We start from the raw sequence: 22637 nt of genomic DNA, 5'->3' as shown, positions 1-22637 counted from the left end.
TTTTTCTTGATAGAAACAAATTGGTGCCATTGATTGTGCAGTGGTAAAAAAATTGGTTTTCAAGTATGAGAACATGGGATTGAATCCAAGAGAAGTGACTTTGTGCAAAAATGGCAAAAGTCCATATGCTGTTTATCCTTCACAAGACACCAGATTGCTGGAACCAGTAGCATAATGGTCCTCTGATAAAAACAAATGGGTAAAAAAAAATTTAATAAGATAAAGTACAAAGAGATGGAAAACACAGAAAAGTAAAGAAGAGACAGAAAGATAATAAGAATGGGATGATTTTTTATGCTTCTGTACATCAAAATTTATAGCTCTCTCTAGGATACAAACTAGGTAACAAATCTCCCTAAATAAAGGAAAAAAATACAACTGATTTCTAAAAATATTTGTACAGCTCACAAATCTCTCAACTACTTAAAATAGCACATAATACAATACATAATTACCGAAATCTTCCAACACTCACCCTCAAGCTGGCATGAATATATCAGTCATGGCAAGCTTGCCAACTAAGTTCTCATACTGTGCCCTAGGAAGCCCTTTGGTGAGAATGTCTGCTACTTGGCTCGTGGTGGTATGTAGGACATGCATATCACACCACTGTTTATCTTCTCCTTGATGAAATGTTTATCCACTTCTACATGCTTTGTTCTGTCATGTAGAACTGGATTATGAGATATGGAAATAGCTGCCTTGTTATCACAATAGACTTTAATAGGTGTTGGTGTAGGAACCTTCAACTCTTCTAGGAGCCTTTTGATCCATAACACTTCACAAAAGCCATGTGCAACAAAGCGGAATTCTGCCTCTGCACTACTCCTTGCTACAACACTCTGTTTTTTGCTCCTCCAGGTGACCAAATTCCCTCCTACCAAAGTGCAGTAACCTGAAGTAGATCTTCTATCATTTATATTACTTACCCAATCTGCATCTGTGTAGGCTTCGACTTGGAGATGACCCCTATTTTTGAACAAGAGTCCTTTCCTCGGAGTTCCTTTCAGGTATCTCAAAATCCTGAACATAGCTTCAAAGTGAGTAGGTCCAGGTGAATGCATAAACTGACTTACTACACCTACTGCAAGGGCTATGTCAGGTCTTGTGTGCGACAAATAGATTAGTCTTCCAACTAATCTTTGATAACGTTCTCAATCAACCACCTCATTTGCTGTTGCTGCTTTTAACTTCATATTTGGGTCCATTGGAGTTTCTGCGGCTTTACAACCTGTCATCGCTGTCTCCTTGAGCAAATCAAGAATGTATTTGCGTTGGTTGATAAAGATTCCCTCCTTGGACCTTGCAAACTTCATTCCGAGAAAATATTTAAGTTTTCCCAGGTCTTTAATGTCAAATTCAGCCTCAAGCTTATTCTTCAACTTGTTGATTTCAAATAAATCATCTCTAGTCATGATAATATCGTCTACATACACTATCAAAATAGCTATTTTACCTTCGGTGGAGTGCTTGAAAAATAAAGTATGATCAGCTTGACTTTGTGAGAAGCCGTGTCGCCTTACTACATCCCCAAATCATTCAAACCAAGCTCTTGGTGATTGCTATAGCCCATATAGGGATTTTTTTTAACCTACAAACTTTGCCTCTTCCAAGACTTTCTTCAAATCCTGGTGGTAGGTCCATATATACTTCTTCCTTTAGGTCTCCATTCAAGAAGGCATTCTTGACATCGAATTAACAAAGTGGCCAGTTAAAATTAACTACAAGAGAAATAAGTATTCTGATAGAGTTAATTTTAGCAACGGGAGCAAAATTCTCTTGGTAGTCTATACCATGAGTTTGGGTAAATCCTTTTGCTACGAGTCTTGCTTTGTATCTCTCCACACTTTCGTCAGCCTTGCACTTCACTGTAAACACCCATTTGCACCCGACTGTCTTCTTGTCATGGGGTAGATCAGTAATACTCCACGTATTACTTTTCCTAAGAGCATTCATCTCTTCCATCACAACTAACTTCCACTTCGGATCATCTAATGCTTCCTGAACAGTTCTTGGCACACACAAATTAGAAATCCTAGACACAAATGCTTTATGAGTATGTGATAATTTCTCATATGACAAGTATTTTGCAATAGGATGTTTTGTGCAAGCTCGGGTATCTTTTCTTAATGCAATTGGAATGTCAAGATCTGAAGAGGACAGATTAGGCAAAGACGGAATAGGAGTAGAAGAAGGATTACTCTGAGTTGTAGGACCTTCACTCGGTAAATTGGATTGGACTTCTGCTGTTGGAACAACTGGAACAGTAGTACTTTTGTGAAACCTCTTCATGGTATAAAACTGAAGCTCAGGATGAGGTTTGTGATCCGTTTGAAGTACTTCTCCCCTGTCTCTGATAACGTAGTATCTGGCAAATTTAGATTAAGAGTACTATCACTAGGTTCCATTCTTTCAACAATTGTTTCTGAAACTTGCTTATCAGAATTGATCAAAGGTATAAATTCTTCTAGAATAGGTAAAGTTTCCCAAAAATTATCTTCCCTACTTATGTTCTCCCCCTGAAGAGAATTTTTTTGAGAGAAAGGTTGGTCCTCAACAAAGTGTACATCCATACTCTCAAAAAATTTCTTTATAACTGGATTAAAGCATTTGTACCCTTTTTTTATTAGATGCATAACCAAGAAACACACATTTTTCAGCTTTTGGATCCAGTTTTGATTGAAAAACATTTGGTATATACACATAACAGACACAACCAAACACTTTTAAAGGAAGATCCGTGGTTATTCAAGATGTGGGAAAACAATTTTTCAGATTCTGTAAAGGAGTTTCATATTTTAAAACTCGAGATGGCATTCTATTTATTAGGTAACATGCAGTTAGGAGAGCATTTACCCAGAGATATTTAGGTACATTCATAGAAAGCATGATGGCTCTAGCTACCTCAAGAAGGTGCCTATTTTTTCTTTTAGCAATCCCATTTTGTTGTGGTGTGTCACGACAAGTTGATTGATGGATAATACCTTTTTCGGTCAGAAATGCTCCTAAGTATTTATTAAAGTATTCAGTCCCATTATCTGATCTTAGAATACCAATTTTGGTTTGAAGTTGATTTTCAATTAGTAGGAAAATTCTTTAAATCTTTGTTCAACTTCTGATTTTCTTTCCAACAAGTAAACCCAACATACCCTTGTATGGTCATCAATAAAAGTCACAAACCATTTTTTTCCAGAAAGTGTGTTAACCTTAGATGGGCCCCAAACATCACTATGTAACAAATAAAATGGTTTTGAAGCAAAATAAGGTTTTATTGGAAATAAAACACGATGATCTTTAGCCAAATGACAAGCCTCACAATGAAGTTTTGACCAATCAATTCCTTTAAACAATTTAGGAAACAAATGTTTGAGATATGGAAAACTAGGATGCCCTAATCTTCTATGCCATAATATAACTTGATCACAGACAGAGATTGAACTCTTGCTGCTTAAACCATGAACTTTTTTATTACCAATAGTGGTTTCATCAAAGTAGTAGAGTCCATTTATCTCTCTAGCAGTTCCAATCGTCTTCCCCGAGTTCTGGTCCTGAAAAACACAAGTGGAAGGAAGAAAAAGAATGGAGCAGTTAGTATCTTTAGACAATCTACTGACAGAAAGAAGATTGTAGGCAAGTTTTGAACATGTAAAACAGATTTCACAGTAATTTTTTCTGAAATTTTAATGTTTCCTTTACCTACAATAGATGAAAGACTACCATCAGCCATTCTCACTTTTTCAATACCAGAACAATGATAATAGGAACTAAATAAATTAGAGCAGCTTGTCATATGATCGGAGGCCCCTGAATCTATGATCCAAGGACCCGATTTTCCTAGAATTGAGAGTGCCAAAGAGTTGCTACCTGTTTGTGCCATAGACCCGACAGGAGTATTAGGTGACGAATAGGATTTTAGTAGTTTAAGAAGGTGATCTATTTGCTCTTTACTGAATGGAGATGATTCAGCCTCGTTTTCTGTAGGTATATTCTGTTCACCAGGTTTGTTCGCCCTGCCATTGGATGGTCTCCCGTGCAGTTTGTAGCAATTCTCTCGGGTATGGCGAGGTTTCCCACAGTAATCACAGCGCATGTTATTCTTGTCTCCAACCCGCTGATTTTGGAATGACCTTTGACTGACTTGGGCCTTGAAAATAATCAGGGCTGACCCTTCCACAGGTCCGGTTGTACCTACAGCCTTCTTTCCAAGCATCACTTGTCTCCGGCTTTCTTTTCTACGTACTTCTGCAAATACCTCACCGATTGGGGCAGAGGGTTTCTTCCAATAATTTGGCCACGAACCTCATTGAATTCAACGTTTAAACCTACAAGAAACTTGAAGACTCAGCCAACATTCACCATCTTCTTGTAATAATTGCAGTCATTGGGTGACTTCCACTCATAATCGTTGAATAAGTCCAGGTCCTGCCAAATTCTCTTAAGAGAATTAAAATACTTAGTCACAGAGTTCTCACCTTGGCGAATATCTCCGAGTTGTAGCGTTAACTCGTACACTTGGGATTGATTCCCTAAATCAGAGTACATCTGTGAGACATTGTCCCATAATTCCTTGGCTGTAGAATAGCAGAGATAATTTGCCCCTATCTCTTCAGTCATGGAGTTAACCAACCACGTCACCACCATGGAATTTTCAGCATCCCAAACAGCATAGGCTGGATCCTTCACATCAGGCTTCTTCATGTCTCCTGTCATATAGCCAATTTTCCCTCTCCCTCTGAGATACATGCGAACAGATTGTGACCACCGGAGAAAGTTGTCACCATTTAGTCGGATTGTAGTGATCTGAATAGGATGATTTTCGGGCAGATTCCGGACAATCTGGAGCTCAGGCTGAGAAGGCTGAGGAGGCTGAGAACTGGACGTGACTTCGGACATTTTTTAGGGACAGAAATGCAGAAACAAGCCCTACGTCTTTTCTTCTCTGATACCATAAAGAAGAGACAGAAAGATAATAAGAGTGGGATGATTTTTTATGCTTCTGTACATCAAAATTTATAGCTCTCTTTAGGATACAAACTAGGTAACAAATCTCCCTAAATAAAGGAAAAAGTACAACTGATTTCTAAAAATATTTGTACAGCTCACAAATCTCTCAACTACCTAAAATAGCACATAATACAATACATAATTACCGAAATCTTCCAACAAAAAGCATACCCTGGCTAGTCACTATTCATTCCCTCAAAAAATGACAACACTAAAGAAAAACAGAAAAGTTATAAAGGGAGGACCATATCTGAATACAATTCACTCCCCATGCCTCTTCTGGTCAAGGAATCTGCTAACTCATTCGATGATCTTCAGATGCAAGGAAAGAATGACCAAATAATCAACAAAGATATTGTTGCTTCACTTCTCAAGGACTGCGGGTCTTCATAGGATGAATTTTATTTTTAAAAAGAATGACATTGTGGTTTTTGAGGTTGCTACACTGTAAAGGTGCTTTGCCCTTTCCCCATTATGAATTTCTCTAGATTACTTGTCTGAAAATAGTGCATAACTGAGACATTTGACTTGCAATGTGTATCAAGACCTGCATCATCTATGAGGGTTAAAAAGGGCTGGTTTCCAGCACCATTGTACATTGCTGTTCATGGTCTCCTCTGTATGGCCTGGTGTTTTTCTATGTGTGCCACATACATGCATCATTGGTTTTTTGATAAACACACATACATCATTTGTTTTCATACTATTAATCTAGCATCGGCATATTTAGATTTCAATTATAGAGGGAAAATGGACATAATTGATTCATACAGTTTTTTACGTTTTCTTATCACTTCTCCCTTTATGTGATCTCAAAATCCAATTAATATTATTTTCTCTGGTCAATATTTTTATAATCTTCTTTTAATTTCCAATAAATCTGAAAATAAATTTTGTTGCATTTGGTACTTACATTTAAATTTTCTTCCACATGTAGATTTGGAAAGCTAAAGAGTGTTTAAGCATCTTTCCAAGTAGCAAAGCCATTAAAGAAGAGGCTGATATCATAGATGCACTAACCATTAAACTTCCAAATCTTGGAGTGACTCTTCTACCAATGCAGTTTAAGCAAATAAGCAACAAAATGGAGATCATTAAGATGGCAATTACAAGCCAGAGTGGAGCATATCTTAATGTAGATGAACTTATTGAAATTGCTAAGCTTCTTGGTTTGAGATCCCAGGATCAGATTGCAGCAGTGCAAGAAGCCGTGGCAAGGGAAGCTGCAGTTGCTGGTGATCTGCAACTGGCCTTTGATCTCTGCCTTGTCTTGGCTAGAACAGGACATGGAGCAATTTGGGACTTGTGTGCTGCAATAGCAAGAGGCCCGGTACTTGAAAATATGGAAATAAGTTCTCGGAAGCAGCTATTAGGTTTTGCTTTGAGCCATTGTGATGAGCAATCAGTTGGTGAGCTTCTACATGTATGGAAAGATCTAGATATCCAAAGTCAATGTGAATCATTAATAATATTGACAGGGACAAGTCCTCAAGATGTCTCTATCCAAGATTCTTCAATCAGTTTAGTTTCAGCCCACAATACAGAGGACAAAGTGGATCTAAGAAACTGTTCTGGAGTGGTAGAACATACTGATAATGAGGTTCATTTTAGAAGTATCAAAAACATTCTTTCTACTGTTGCAAAGGAGTTGCCTATTAAGGAATGGACAAATTGGGATTCTTTTTTGAGAGAAAATGGAAAAATCCTATCTTTTGCTGCTCTGCAACTCCCATGGCTGCTGGAATTGAGTAGAGGGGTGGAGTATGGGAAAACAAGTATTCCTAGTGCAAAAAATCCTGATGCAAAGCAGTATATCAGCGTGAGAACACAAGCTGTGGTGTGTATTCTGTCGTGGTTGGCAAGGAATAATATTGCCCCCAGTGACAATCTAATTGGCTCTCTAGCAAAATCGGTAATGGAACCGCCATTTACTGAGGATGAAGATATTCTAGGCTGCTCCTTCCTTTTAAATCTCGTAGATGCATTTAATGGAGTGGAAATAATAGAGGAGCAATTGAGAAGCAGGGAAAAATACCATGAAATCTGTAGCATCATGAACATGGGAATGGTATATAGTGCGTTACACAATGCCAGCGTTGAGTGTAGAGGTCCTGTTCAGAGAAGGGAATTGCTCCTGGGGAAGTTTCAAGAGAAACACACACCACTCAGTTCAGGTGATTTATTATTCCTTCATTATTTTGCTTTGTGGCATAAGATTATTTGGTTCTTGCTTTGTGTCAATTGTAGACGCCTATGGTACACTTAAGTATTCTGTGAATAGATTGCATTCTTCTTTTTTCCTCAATCTAACATGCCCCCTGCTCCAAAAAAATCATTTGTGAATCAGATGAAATAATCACGATTGACAAAGAACAATCAACCTTCTGGAGAGAATGGAAATCAAAATTGGAGGAGAAGAAGCATATAGCAGACCGATCAAGGGAACTAGAGCAAATAATTCCTGGGGTGGAAACTGCACGTTTTCTCTCTGGGGATTTGGATTACATTGGGAGTGTTACTTTCTCTCTAATTGATTCAGTAAAACTAGAAAGGAAAACTATTTTGAAGGATGTTCTGAAATTAGCTGATACTTATGGTTTGAATCACACCAAGGTCAGTCTGTCTGCCTGTCTCGCTCTCTCTCTGTTGTGTGTGTTGTAATGCACCCATTCTAATCAGTTGATAGCTTTATTATTCTTTCTTGTTTTTGTAGGTTTTGCTGCGGTTCCTATGTTGTGTACTTATTTCAGAAGTTTGGGCAAATGATGATGTTGCATCTGAAATTTCAGATTATAAGGATGAATTACTAGCATGTTCTGCAGATCTTGTTAATGCCATTTCCTCCATTGTCTACCCTGCAATTGATGGGCGCAACAAGCAGCGCCTTGGTTACATATACAGTATCCTCTCAGAATGCTATTTGCAGATTAATGGAGCCAAAGAGCCCCTGTCACTGATGCACCATGATTCATCACATACCCCTAGTGTAAGCTTAAGCCAATTTTACAAGGTTCTTGAGCAAGAATGTGGGAGGGTTTCCTTTATCAAGAACTTGGACTTCAAGAATGTTGCTGGTTTAGGTGGTTTGAATTTTGAGTGCTTCGAAGATGAAATTTACAATCACATTGATGAATTTAATGTTGAAGCTTTGGCAAAAATGGTTCAGACACTTGCTAGTGTGTATACTAATTCAGGGTGTCTCATGACATGGCAGGATGTTTACAAACACTATGTGCTGTGTTTGTTGACTTGTGTGGAGAATAGACTTGAAATGAATATTCATCTTGATAAGCCTGACAATTTTCAGAGCTTTTTGATTGAACTTGAGCAGAACTATGATGCTTGCAGGATTTATATCAGAGCTCTTTCTCAAGCAGATGCTTTGGACATAATGAGGCGGTACTATACATTAAGCATTCCTCATAGTGGCTCTTCTATGAATCAATCAAGTGATTTGGCGTGGTTTGATTGCCTCATATTGGTTTTGAACTTTTGGATCAGAATGACTGATGATATGCAGGAGATTGCATCTCAAGAGAGTTCTCTGGACGAAATCCCCAAGTTCAATCCAGAATGTCTGTTTAAATGTCTAAAAGTGTTTGTAAATTTGGTAATGGAGGAGATAGTCTTGGCAGATCAGGGCTGGGCCACTGTTCATACCTATGTCAATCATTGCCTTGTAGGTGTATCCCTTTTTGAGGTTTTCAGTTTCTGCAGAGCCATGATAGTTTCAGGCTGTGGATTTGTTGCCATTGCTGTTGTGTTCTCTGAAGCAGTGGCACAGTATCTAACCAGCTCAACTTTGGGCTCGGATAGTGTGTGTAATCTGGATTCTCTTCAGAATCTTCCTCATCTTTATGTAAACATAATGAACTCACTTTTGTTCGACTTAACCACTGAATTCCTTGATCACAAGAATTTACATCATCTATTGTCATCTCTTAGTAAGTTGGAGGGTGATCTAGATGATCTAAAGAGTGTCAGATATGCAGTTTGGGAAAGACTTGTTGCATTCTCTGATAATATGGAGCAGCAGAATCAAGTCCGGGTTTATGCACTGGAACTTATGCAGTCCATCATGGGGAGAAAACTAAAGGGTCTTTCTACAGAGCTCCTTTCTGATGTTCAACCATGGGAAGGGTGGGATGAGTTGCACTGTACTACTGCAAACAGTGAGACTGCTAATCAAGGTGAGCCAAATTATTCAGATGTATCAAACAAGTTTACAAGTACTTTAGTTTCTCTTAAATCAACTCAATTGGCAGAGGCAATTTCACCAGGCATAGAAATTACACCTGATGATCTTTTGACTATAGACTCAGCAGTATCTTGCTTCTTGAATTTGTCCAAAGCTTCAACAACAGAAGCCCATGTCAATGCTCTGCAAATGATTTTGGGGGAATGGGACGGGATTTTCACCAATGGTAGACATGTGGATTCCGGTGAAGCATCTGGAGCTGGAAACAACTGGAGCACTGATGGGTGGGATGAAGGATGGGAAAGCTTTCAGGAAGAAGATTCAGTTGAGAAAGAGGGGAGGAAAGAGAGAGGTCTTTCTGTTCATCCACTACACATCTGTTGGATGGAATTAATCAGGAAACTTGTTATGCTGTCCCGATTTGCTGATGTGCTAGAACTAATGGACGAGTCTATATCAAAATCTAATGGTGTTTTGCTGGATGAAGACGGCGCTTGGAGCATGAGCCAGCTAATTTCTAGCATGGATTGTTTTGCAGCTCTAAAGATGGTGCTTTTACTACCTTATGAAGCTATTCGGTTGCAATGCTTAAGCATAGTTGAATCTAAGTTGAAAGAAGGCATCCCAAACATGACAAGTGGAGACTATGAGCTTTTTGTGCTCATTCTATCATCTGGGACCATATCTACCATTGCAAACAACTCCAGATACAGCACCACTTTTTCTTATGTCTGTTATTTAGTTGGGCATTTCTCTCGCCTCTGCCAGGAAAGTCAATTATCCCAGATCAAAGGTGGATGGAAAGAGAGAAACAAAAGCAATGAAAATGATGCTTTGCTTCTATTCAAAAGAGTTTTGTTCCCATGTTTCATATCAGAGCTTGTGAAAGTGAATCAGCAGTTTTTAGCAGGAATCATTGTTAGTAAATTTATGCATACACATCCTTCTCTAAGTCTTATCAACATTGCAGAAGCTAGTCTTAGAAGGTATTTGGAAGGGCAGGTTCGCTTGGAACAATGTGCCAATTCCCATTTTGAAGAGACAGGTTCATATAGATCATTAAGAAACAGTGTTTCCAGCTTGAGAAATAAGTTGGAAAGTGTGATTCAATCTGCTTTGTCATGCCTTTCAACTAATGCGAAATGAGAAGGCTGTTTACTGTTTACCTGTTGCGAAGGAATGGTATATTTTTATTGTGCAAGAAATCATGAATACAAGATTTAGAACTAGAACAATACATGTTGAAAGAGTTGTCCTGCCATACATCACACTGCTCTGCTGAAGTGTTCCAAAGAGTGCAGGGATCTGCATCACAATGACCAAAGCTATCCAGAATAATAGTGACTGTTGGCCACCTGTTTGTTTGAATTCCTCCATCGGTCCAGCTTTTTTGCTTCAATTTTTTTCATGAAATAAGTTGCTGCTGGATGTTTGAAGAAATGCTGGGCTGTTGACCAATGAGTACTAAACATATCTTGGTCTACCTTTGTAAAGCGGGCACATATCTAAATACACGGCTTGGCCTTTCGTTCACTGTTGAGAAATTACAAGCGTGTAATTAGACAGGTGTAGGAGACCCAAATTAGGGGCCTATTACTTGGTGTAATGGTAAAATCTTGGCCTGTCAGGTGTAAGAATCCGTTGGATAGCTGGACGGTACAGGGGACCCTAATTGGAGAGGCCCCGCTATCACTCTGTTCTCTGTACAGTTCTTGATCAGGAAAGGTGGAGTGGTTCCGGATACAATCAATTAATTAGGGCCGAGGGCCGGCTACTAAAAGAAAGGCTGGATAATTTTGCTTTAGTTAGCGAAAGACGAAAAGTAAAATTGTAAAAATGGTTAGCAAAATCTGAAACTTCCAGCACCTCACCAATTTAGAGGGAAGGACAACCTTGTCTAATGATCACAAGGATTTGCATCTAAATTATATAGCAGAGGACATAATCAACTGAGTTTGTTAGAGAAGATATAGGAGAACAAAAGGGAAGAGAATAAACAAGGTTAAAATTAAAGCCGAATGAAATAGAGACAGATGATGTCACATGTTTGTTGGTGGGTCCATCTATCCAGTAATTAGAAGGTGCTTGAGATTGAAGTGTCTTTTTTTTTTTTTTTTTTTGAAAGAAGCCCGTAGGCAGAATTCCATTAGTTCGATAAAAAGTCTTTCAACAGTATTACATAAAAAAACTGGAATAGAAGACCAAGTAAAAAGTCTAGACAGAGATAAACCTCGTCTAGCAACTAAATGAGCAGCCATACGTCTGCCAACTAAGTGTTTTGGAGTCCATTCAATGTGTCCAAGTTGAATCAATTAATTGGGTCCATATGGGTGCAATGGTGCATTGATTTGGAACACGTATCAGGGTCAGGCCAAGTATTTAGGAGATGGTTGTAACAATGGGTCATTAAGTGGTCTATTTAAGTTGTAATTCTTCTCTTAATCAGATTATTGAGGTCGGCTTCAGTGCTCATTTGCTGCCTTGCATTTGGAATATCTCTGTACTTGCATGCTTTTTTTTTCATGAGGAGATATTTCCAATACAAGGCTGCAAGAGACTGAGAACGGTGTAAGCACGGTCATGTGAGCATTGAAACTGATTTCCAGATTGTTATGAGAATTATCCTTGTTAATTGAGAGTTGTCTTTATAGAGGTCTTATTCTCCCTCAAAGCAGATGGAATTCATGTTACGTCCCCATAGTTTGCAATCTATTTACTTAATCTAGAGGTGTAAATTGGGCCGTGCCGCCTGCAGCCCAACACGATTTTGACCTGGCTTGGTATGACTATATGGGTCATGTCGGGACTAGGGTTTCACGATTTTGACTTGGCTTGATATGACTATATGGGCCATGTCGGGACTAGGGTTTCACGATTTTGACTTGGCTTGATATGACTATATGGGCCATGTCGGGACTAGGGTTTTAGGTTGGCGGGCCAGGCCATCACTACTGCACTGTCGTGCCATGCTGCCCATGGCATGGCCCGGCCCGTAACGGGCTGCACTTGGCCTACCCAAAAAACTAGCCGTTGGAGACCCCCAATGGCTAGTTTCAACTTTTTATATAGGGGGTATTTATGTATTTTGGCTTTGAGGGGAGATAAAATGACAATAATGCCCCTAACAACTATATAACAGCTAGTTTAGGGGGATATTTAGGTAAAGTGATAAATAACTTTAAAATGACCAAAATACCCCTCCTAATTTTAGGGTATTTTGGGGAATTAAATTATTTTCAATTACTATAAATAGCCTTATCCTCCACCATTCTCATCACACCAATTCCCATACTCTCTTGTACTCTCTCAAATCTCAATCTCTTCTCATACATTATATTCTCATACTCTCTCTACTCTCCAATTATCAACTTGATTCAAATTTCAACAAGAAGAAGACTTGCTCAAGTATCTCAAGTTAGCAATTTGGGAAACTTGGAGGCTTCAACAATTGAAATCAAGTTAAAATTCAGAACCAGAAAGTCGAGTAAGTGCAATTAATTTTTTTTTTTTTATAATTAATAAAGTGGTTGGTTTATCTTCTCGCTCTCGACACCAAATCCCCAATTTGGTCGATGTCGATGATGTCGATGTTCAGTCGCAATATGATAGTCTTAGCATCAATATAAATGCTACAGATATTACTGATGTTCCCACCCCTAAGTTGATTAGCCCAATTTGGACAATATTTAAAATAGAGAAGGTTTGGGAAGGGAAAGAAAGTCATTTGTCAAAAATGTAGGAGCAACTTTAGCTATAGTAGTAGTGGTGGTACTAGCCACTTGGGTAGATGTTTGAAACACCATTTGATGAAAGAAGAAGAAGGAAAAGAAACATCACAAGCACAAATAGGAAATGAGATTTTTGGTACTTTTAAACATTCCTAAAAAAAAATGAGGCAAGAATTAGCAAAATACATTGTGTATGCTGAACATATATTTTTATTAGTCAAAGATACTAAACTTGAAAATTCTCACGTAGATCTATAAATCCACAATTTTAAAAAGTTTCTAGAAATACTATTATAACAGATGTTTTAAAATTTTTTTATTCATATAAACAAAATTTAATTTCTATGTTATCAAATCTTAATTCTAAAATTGCAATTACTTTTGATATTTGAACATTTAGATTTAACATAAGTTATATTTGTATTATCAATCATTTTATTGATGAAAAATGACTTTTAATAAAAGAATTTTAAGTTTTACTAGGCTTGAATGGCCACATACTGGTGCAATTATTGCTTCAAGTATTTAAAATACTTTACATATTTATGGAATTGAAAATATTGTTTTTCTATTAGTTTTGATAATGCTAGTAATAATGATTTAGTAATAAATATTTTAAAATCTCAATTAAAACCATGTTTAAATGGTAAATTATTTCATATTAGATGTGCATGTCACATCTTAAATTTATGTATTGAAGATGCTTTGAATATTATTTCTTATCATATTTCTAGAATTAAAAATTGTATAATATATATTAAATGTTATGGAGCAAGAAAACAAGAATTTAAATATTTATGTCAAAATTTTGGTTTAAAATATAAACATTTTGTATTAGATGTTCAACATAGATGAAATTCTACCTATTCTATGTTAGAAAGTTGTATTACTTACAAACAAATTCTTAGTGATTTTTATAATGCAAAAATTAATGCCACGTAATCCTATACTTGAGGAAGATTGTGAAATGACAATTTGTATAAAAGATTTTTTTAAATTTTTTTGTAATGTAACTAATAAATTTTTAGGTGTTTGTTATTCAACTAGTTGTCTTTTAGTGAATGTTTTGCAATATATAGGAAAAATCCACAATTTCAAAGTATTATTGAAATAATGGAAAATAAATTTAAAAAATATTCGGAGAAAATTTCTCCCCTTTTATTTCTTAGCTATAATATTAGATCATAGGATTAGTAAAGATAGTTTATAAATTTTAACTGAATCATATCATGAAAATATAAATATTGAAATTGGAAATAAAATAGAAGAAGTTAATAGTTTATTATTTGAAATGTATAGTTTGTATGTTTCTCAAGTTGTAGGGTATGAGAAATCTTGTACAGGTGCAAGTTCCACTTTTGAAACAACTAGTTCCTGTAGTGGAAAAGACAAAATTCGATCTCTAATGCATAAGAGAGGTAGAAATCTACTAGAAGTTGATTGACAAGTTCATTTACTGAACTTAATTTTTATTTATAAGCAACTTTTCTACTTTAACTGATTCACATAGTGAGGGATGGGATAATTTTGATATTTTATCCTGATGGAGAGGACATGAAAAAAACTATTCAGTCATTGTCGCCATGGCACGCGATCTACTAACCCCTTCGGTGTTTACAGTTCTATCGGAGTGTTGTTTTAGTGTAGGTACTAGGGTGCTAGACAAAAGGAGAAGTTGTATGAGTGATGAGAGTCTGGAGATGTGCATCTTACCTTAAAGATTGGTTGGATGTTGATGATAAATTACAAGACAAAGGAGGGCATGACATTACACCTGATGTTTCACCTAAAGTAGATGATGAGAATCAAGGAGATGATTAGATGAAGATGCAGGTGGAGGTGGAACTTGAAGAAAATTGATGAAGCCAATACTTTTTAATTTTTGTATACTCAATATTTTATTATTTCATTTTTTGTAATTTCATTTCAAATTTTAAAATTATTGTAATTTTTTAATTTTATTTAAATTAGTTGTTATTTTTTAACAATGTAGTTTTTTATTTTCAATTTATAATTGTATTATATTTTATTCCATTTTCTAAATTTCATTCATCCATTGTCCATTGACCATTGTATTGATCAAATTCAAGAAATAAAATTCCTATTTTTTTCCAAGTTGTTGTCAATTTTGTATTTTGTTAAGTATTTAAGTATTTTATTTAATTTATTTGTTAGATTTTTTTTTATTTTTCCAATTTATTCCCAAAGCTCAAAGGAATCATTGAATTAAGGAAAGTGAAGTATTAAGTAGCAAAAAAAAGCAAAATGTCAAAAAAAAAGTTTGGCCTAGTTAGGTCTAGGCCCAAGGCCCGGCCCGTAGCCCAACTTGACATGGGCTAGGCCCGCAGCTTGCTCGACCCAAACCCACGGCATGGCCTGGACTGGCATGGGCCTACACGGGCTTAGGTCGTGGGCCGTGCTGGTCTGACCCTCGAGGTATCCCAGGGGAGGAAAGCACGACCTAACTCGGCCTACACTTTGCACGAGTTGCATTCGAGCCGTGCCGTGCCGACCCAGCATGGCTCGATTTACACCTCTAACTTAATCAACCTTTCACTAAGAAGTGTTTGTTTCTAATATGAAAATGGTAATATGATCACCTAAGCTTAATGGAAAATGTTCAAGGGCATAGGCTCATGAATGTTTATTCCAAAATGACCCCTAACACTATTTTGTACAAAAACAAAATTGACCAAATAGAGCAGTTGCTCATATCTTACTAGTAGCAAAAATGGTATTTTAATTCTTATTTTTTGATTAAATTCATTTAAATGAACATTAAGGTCAAAACTGTCATTTTCCACTACTATCAAGTGGAAGATCGATTAAGTAAATTGATTGCGAACTTCAGGGGGTGTTTTAGTAAAACATAAACTATAAGGTAGGTTTTATAAATCCATAGAACTATAGGGGGTGTTTTAATAAATGACCCCAAATCAAATTATAGAACTAAGAATTTAAGTCCTTTAACTATTTAAAAACTACAGGCCACACCAAAATACTTGGGGGCTCCACTCGCTAGGGTATTGTTACGGAGTCATTCTAGACAACTGAAGTAAACCCTAGCCCCACTAGTTGTTCTGTACATCTTTTTATTTTCTTCTGAACTTGGACCTTCAACAGCTTGTTACCATCTAAAGGTCCATTCCCTCTTAAAAAAAATAAAAAACAAGAAACTTTTTATAAATTTCCCTTATTGATATAAAATTTCAAACTACAATAGAACTGTAATTTTTCATGGCCAAAAAATGTGTTTCCCTTCTTTTCAACATTTCATCCCAAACTTCCAGTAATTCTATATTCTTATTAATTTTAAAGTAATATTTGTTTAATGGTTGTTCCTCTATGCTCCCTTGCTATCCAATCTTGTAGCTTTGCAAGAAAAGAACATTCTCAGAATAAGGGGAGGGGGGGATGGTGGTGATTACAGCAAAAGCACTCTTATCTATCGATAGTAATTAGACAATATCCCAAAATCAAAACATAGCTTTTATATTCTCACCTAACATCTTAAGCTTTTAGGTTGAATGGTTCTTTGTATTGAGGAGTTGACCAACCCTAGGTCGACCAACTCTAGCTCTTCCCCTCTTACCAAAGAGAGCTCTAGCCTTCCAGTTAAAGAGAGCTCTAGAACTCTTACCAAAGAGAGCTCTAGATCTCCTACCAAAGAAGGTTCTAATCTTCCTACTAAAGAAGGACAATCTACCATACAAAGGATTCCTACTATAGAGAGATCAATCAAAGCAAAAAGGAAACTCTTTTCTTAGGAAGTTTCCTATTGAAGCTCCTTTCTTTATTTATTTGTTTCTATTCTTGTTATATTTCCAATTTATTCTTTATTATTTTTGTATATATATTCAGTCTTGTACAATCATTCAATTTGAAATTCAACCCATTCTTTGAAGATTACTCTTCGATTCACTTTAACTTGGTATCAGAGCCTATGGCCTACAATACCTTTGTTTCTGAAGCAATGTGCTCGAGCTCAACCTTTTCCCAAAATGCTTCTCTACCCATGAGCATCAACTCAATTCCCAACATCTGTCATTATCTGACCATCAAACTTAATGGTGATAATTTTCTTCTCTAGAAAGCTTAGTTGCTTCTAGTACTTTGAGCTCACAAGCTAATGGGGCTGATTGATGGATCAGCCAAGCCTCCTCCAGAAGAAATACCAAATCCCAGTGACAACAGTAGGTGGATTCTGAATCCAGACTTCACTACCTGGGTTCAGTTAGATCAGCTAGTCCTTAGCTGGCTTGTTGCCTCTCTAACTGAGGGAGTCTTGGCACAAGTTGTTGGTCTTTCTACAATTGCCAAAGTTTAGAGTGCTCTAGAAAGATCATTCTCCTCTCATTCTCAATTTAGGGTGCTACAACTTAGGCGCCAACTTCAAAACCTGAAGAAAGGAAATTTCTCCATCAGTGATTATGTCTAGAAAGCCAAGACTATCGCAGATAACCTTTCTGCAGTTTTATAACCAGTAGCAAAAGAGGATCTGGTTCTATATGTTTTGTCTAGTTTGGGAAGTGAGTATGGATTTTTATTACAGCCATCACAAATCGAACTAATGCAGATCAACTCAATATTAGTGATGTCATTGGGTTACTTTTGAGTCATGAATCCTGTCTTTTGCACTATAAATTTTCTAGTGAAAATCCTAATGCGAATGTTGCCATGGATAATAAAAATGTTACTAACAACTTTTAAACCTCTAAGAACTCATATTATCAAAATAGGGGTGGCAATAATTATGGTAAAGGTAGGGGCATGGAGGTTAGCCCTCAGGCCGTGGACAAGGTCGTGACAAAGGAAATAGTATTATCTGTCAAGTGTGTAACAAACCAGTCCATGGTGCACTGAAGTGTTACAAACGGTTCGATTTGTCATATCAAGGAAAAAGCAACTGACATCCAGTAGATCCTATAGCTTTTCACAGTGGTGTGCCTCACAATGGCTCTACGTCTGGATCTGGATTTGATCCAATCTAGTATCCGGACAGTGGCTTCACTCATCATATGACATCAGATGCTGACAACCTACAAGTTCAATCCGAATACCGAGGTTCTAATCAAGTCAAGATTGGTAATGGCATAGGTTTGACTATAAATAATACAGGGTTGGCTTCACTAGTTTGCAATGATAATCAATTTGCCTTGAAGAATATTTTTCATGTTCCTTCTCTTATTAAGAGCTTGCTCTTTGTAAGTAAATTTACTAAGGATAACAATCTAATTTTTGAATTTCATCCAGATTTTTGTCTTGAAGGACCATACGAGGAGAATTCTATTCAGAGGACCCAGAAGAGATGGACTCTATCAGTTTCCTGGAGCAGTTCAACACAAGACAGAAAACTTGAAAGCTTTTATTGGTGAGAAAACCTCCTTGGCAGAATGGCATCAACGACTTGGTAATGCCTCCTTAAGAGTTGTGAAAAACATTATTTTTAAAATTGGCTTACTTTATTCTGGATCTTTTAGTTATCCTTTTGTATGTGAAGCTTGTTGGATGGGCAAAGCCCATCGTTTGAACTTACCATCTTCAAGTACATCTTTTTCTTCTCCTCTTGAATTAGTATTTTCTGATGTATGGGGACCTACCCCAATTTTATCTAATAAAGGATTCCGATATTATGTTTTATTTATAGATGCATATTCAAAATTTTCATGGATTTTTTCTCTTGAGAGAAAGTCGGATGTGTTTAATATGTTTCTTAAATTCAAGAATCATATTGAGAATCTGTTTTCTACAAAAATGAAGATGTTTTAGAATGACTGGGGTGGAATATTTTGCTCTCTTTCTCGCTATCTTGACAATGCCGGTATTATTCACCATTTCAGTTGTCCTCATACGCATGAATAGAATGGTAGTGTTGAATGCAAATATCGACAAATTATTGAGTCCACATTATCTCTACTAGCGTCCTCTTCTCTCCCTCAGTCCTTCTAGGCCGATGCTATTGAAACTATTGTCTTCCTTATTAATCATCTACTGATTTTGGGCCTTGCTAATCTCTCTCCTTATGAGAAGTTATTTGGAAAACCTCCTGATTACTCTATGTTATAAGTATTTGGCTGCAAATGTTTTCCTCTTCTTTGGTCGTATAATTTGCACAAGATGGATTTTCGATATGCTCCTTGTATTTTTGTTGGCTACAACAACAATCATAAAAGGTACCGTTGTTATAACCCTATTACCGGCAAGGAGATCATTGCTCGAAATGTTGTTTTTGATGAACATTCCTTTCCTAGACTTGTGTAGTCGCCGCCCCCTTCCAACCTTGCTGCTCCCACTGGTGTTATTCTCCCTTCTTTGGGTATCATTAATGCTGACACATGTCTAGCTCCTACTACTCCTACTCTTGAGGTATCTCTTGCTTCCTTGCCATTTATGTCTGTTACTAAAGAGGAATCTACTACTTCTTCCTCTGAACTAGAGTAGGAAGCTTCCGTCAATGGTGATCCCTTACCAGTTTGGCGCACCAGACCTGTCCAGGAACTACTTGATACAACCCTTGTGGGACCCCCTACTCGCACTCATTCTATGACAATAAGATCAATGGCATTCAAATCGGTTCAAGCTTTATCAAATACTTATCATCCTCTTCTGGCTATTCCACTTCATGATGTCACAACTCATGAAGAGAAGCCCTCTTCCTATGGACAGGCTGCTAAGTCCCCTCATTGGCGTTTTGCTATGGATACTAAATTCCATGCCTTACTTTAGAACAGTACTTGGGAATGGTTCCCTATGATACCTCTATGAACATAGTTGGGTCCAAGTGGGTTTTCAAGATCAAACGACACCCTAATGGCTTCATTGATTGTTACAAGGCTCGTCTTGTCGCTCAAGGTTTCACTCAAGTTCCAAGAGTCGACTTCACTGAGACTTTCAGTCTTGTGGTCAAACTGACAACTATGTGCACTGTTCTTTCACTAGTAGTTTCTTGTGGATGGGGCATTCGCCAATTAGGCGTACATAATGCCTTTTTTTAATGGGTTTATTACTGAAACTATCTATATGCATCTGCCAAAAGGGTTTGAGGATAGAAATTATCCCCATCATGTTCGCAAACTTCATAAAGTCCTCTATGGCCTCAAACAGGCCCCCCCAGGCTTGGTTTTCTTGTTTAAGTAATAGATTATATGATCTTGGTTTTCGTGGTTCCCAATGTGACCCTTCTTTATTTATCTATAGCCAAGATCAGATCATTATCTATATCCTTGTTTATGTTGATGATATTATTATTACTGGTTCTTCTTTTCTTTATGTTTCTCAACTTATTAGCAGTTTGTCTCAAACTTTTGCCATGAAAGATTTGGGGTCATTGCACTACTTTCTTCGTGTTGAGTCTCACTGTGATGCCACATGGTTGTTTCTCTCTCAACGCAAGTACATATTGGATCTCTTACTGAAGACTAATCTTGTTGCAACCAAATCGGTTTCTAGTCTGTTGGCCACCTCCTCTTGTCTCTCTAGGTTTGGTGGTGAATTACTCTATGATCCCACTCAGTACTGGAGCATTGTCGGTGCACTTCAGTATGCCACTCTTACTCAACCGGATGTTACCTTTGTGGTTAATAAAGTCTGTTAATTTTTACATGCTCCTACTATTGAGCATTGGGGAGTAGCTAAACGTATTATGTGGTATTTAAAACATACCATTGACACTGACTTATTTTTCTCGGCTCACACATCGGAGACATTGACTGCTTACTCGGGTGCTGATTGGGTCGGCTGTCCTTATGACAGACGATCTACTAGCAGATATAGCATCTTTCTTGGCTCTCACTTGATCTCATGAAGTGTTAAGAAACAACCAACTATTGCTCGATCTAGACCTGAGGCTGAATTTCGAGCTCTAGCTAATGCAACCATGGAGCTCTTATAGCTAAATTTTTTTCTTTCTGATATGGGGGGTCAAAATCCAGTCTCCATTGATTCTCTGCTATAACAATATTGGGGCCATGTATTTTGTAGCTCATCCCATTTTCTAGCCCATACTAAACATATTGAGGTTGATTTTCATTTCCTTCGAGATCTTATTGTTAAGAAATCTCTGATCGTGTGGTTCCTTCCTACATAGGATCAACTTGCTGATATTTTCACTAAGCCACTCTCCTCTCACTGGTTTGAGTGGCTTCGGTCCAAGCTTCGTGTGCTTCTAGCCCACTTTCGCTTGAGGGGGCATATTGAGGAGTTGACCAACCCTAGCTCTTCCCCTCTTACCAAAGAGAGCTCTAGCCTTCCTGCTAAAGAGAGCTCTAAATCTCCTACCAAAACAGGCTCTAAATCTCTAATCTTCCTGCTAAAGAAGGACCAACTACCATATAAAGGATTCCTACTATAGAACATCCAGATAATTCTAGTGCAACACTTTCAATTCTTTTGCTATAACTATCTTTGCTTGCACAACCACAGTGAGAACTAATATCTTCAAGCAAGGGCTCAACTATTTTTGTATTCATAAATTCATCCCAATATATGTCCACAATAATCCATATTATTGTGTAAAAATTGCATTTTTTTTAATTCCTATGTAGGCTCAAAACTATACAAAAAATGTAGGTAGGCTCAAAACTTTCTAGCAAGTATCACAAAAAGAAAGTAGCAGACTCAAAAAAAAAATTTTTTTGGTGGAGATGTGCTTAAATAAATCTATCACAGCCAGCCATTAATGTACAAAACCAATTGTTCTCCTAGTGAACTTTTCAACAGAATTGCTTTTTTCTTTAAATATTCTCTAATTTCTTTATATAAGCAGCCATTAATGTACAAAACCAATTGACATTTTACATGATAATTATTATAATATTTGCGACAATTTATTAAATTAAATATCAACAATTAAAATGATAGTTGGCAACAGTTGAGGTAACAATTGCTTGATTATTGCTACTTCAACAATAGTTTGGAAAAACAGATGTCATAAATAAGCATAAGAAACAAGTCCAGTTGTTGCTAATTGTAAATCGACAACAATTAATGTGATTGTTGTATATGAAACTTTGGGGCAACAATTGTTTGATTGTTTCCTATTCAACAGAAGGGTTGTTGCTTAAGATGCTAATTAGAGACAAATTTTCAACTGTTGCAAATTTATAATTAACATCAGCTAGTATGATTGTCGTCGAAGGTACCATTGAGCAACATTTAAGCAGTTGTAACAATTCCATTTGGTTGTTATATGGACAACCTTTAAGCAGCTAGTATGCTAAAAAATTATATGGACAACGATTTTTATTAATTGTTGCTAAAACAAAACATTTGGCAACAATTCCATTTGGTTGTGGTAAAACACTATTGCTGCCAACAATTGGTATATTTTGCAACAATTGATTGTTGTTAAAAACTTTTAGCAACGGCTTCGCTAGCCACAACTTGTTCAGTTGTAACTAAAATATTAGGCAACAGTTTTTCCTATATCGGGAACAATTTTTGACTGTTGCCAAAGGTCAATTTTCTTGTAGCGTAAGAAATTCAACCATCCAAATCAAATTGATCAACCTATGAAGTCATAGTTAGATAATACAATTTTTAAAATAGAAATAAATATAGAAAATTACAAAAAATGTAGAAAAATTAGACACATTTATGATATTTTTATTAATCAAATTAATACAATAAGTGTAATAAACAAGAATTGTTTTTATTGATGATAAAAATGAAGGGAAAATCTATGATGCAGGAAAGACATGGTACTGGAG

The 22637-nt window shown here is 36.8% G+C and overlaps 1 protein-coding gene across 2 annotated transcripts in view; it reads left to right on the top strand.

The window, feature by feature from the left end:
* The window catches only part of LOC148846369 (neuroblastoma-amplified sequence protein), a 70927-nt gene extending 59782 nt beyond the window's left edge, over positions 1-11145 (top strand). For both annotated transcript variants that reach the window (XM_088952890.1, XM_088952889.1), the window contains exons 10-12: positions 5942-7178; positions 7352-7617; positions 7718-11145. In XM_088952890.1, the coding sequence (XP_088809016.1) occupies positions 5942-7178; positions 7352-7617; positions 7718-10348 (4134 nt within the window). In that variant the 3' untranslated portion in view covers positions 10349-11145. The remainder of the gene's footprint in view (positions 1-5941; positions 7179-7351; positions 7618-7717) is intronic.
* Positions 11146-22637: the final 11492 nt, after the last annotated feature.

The sequence above is a fragment of the Nelumbo lutea genome, chromosome 7, assembly GCF_056320005.1.
Source record: "Nelumbo lutea isolate HS-2025 chromosome 7, American lotus-T2T, whole genome shotgun sequence".
NCBI lineage: Eukaryota > Viridiplantae > Streptophyta > Magnoliopsida > Proteales > Nelumbonaceae > Nelumbo > Nelumbo lutea.
Note: the sequence above shows the minus strand (reverse complement) of the source record. Positions and strands in the feature narration are given on the sequence as shown.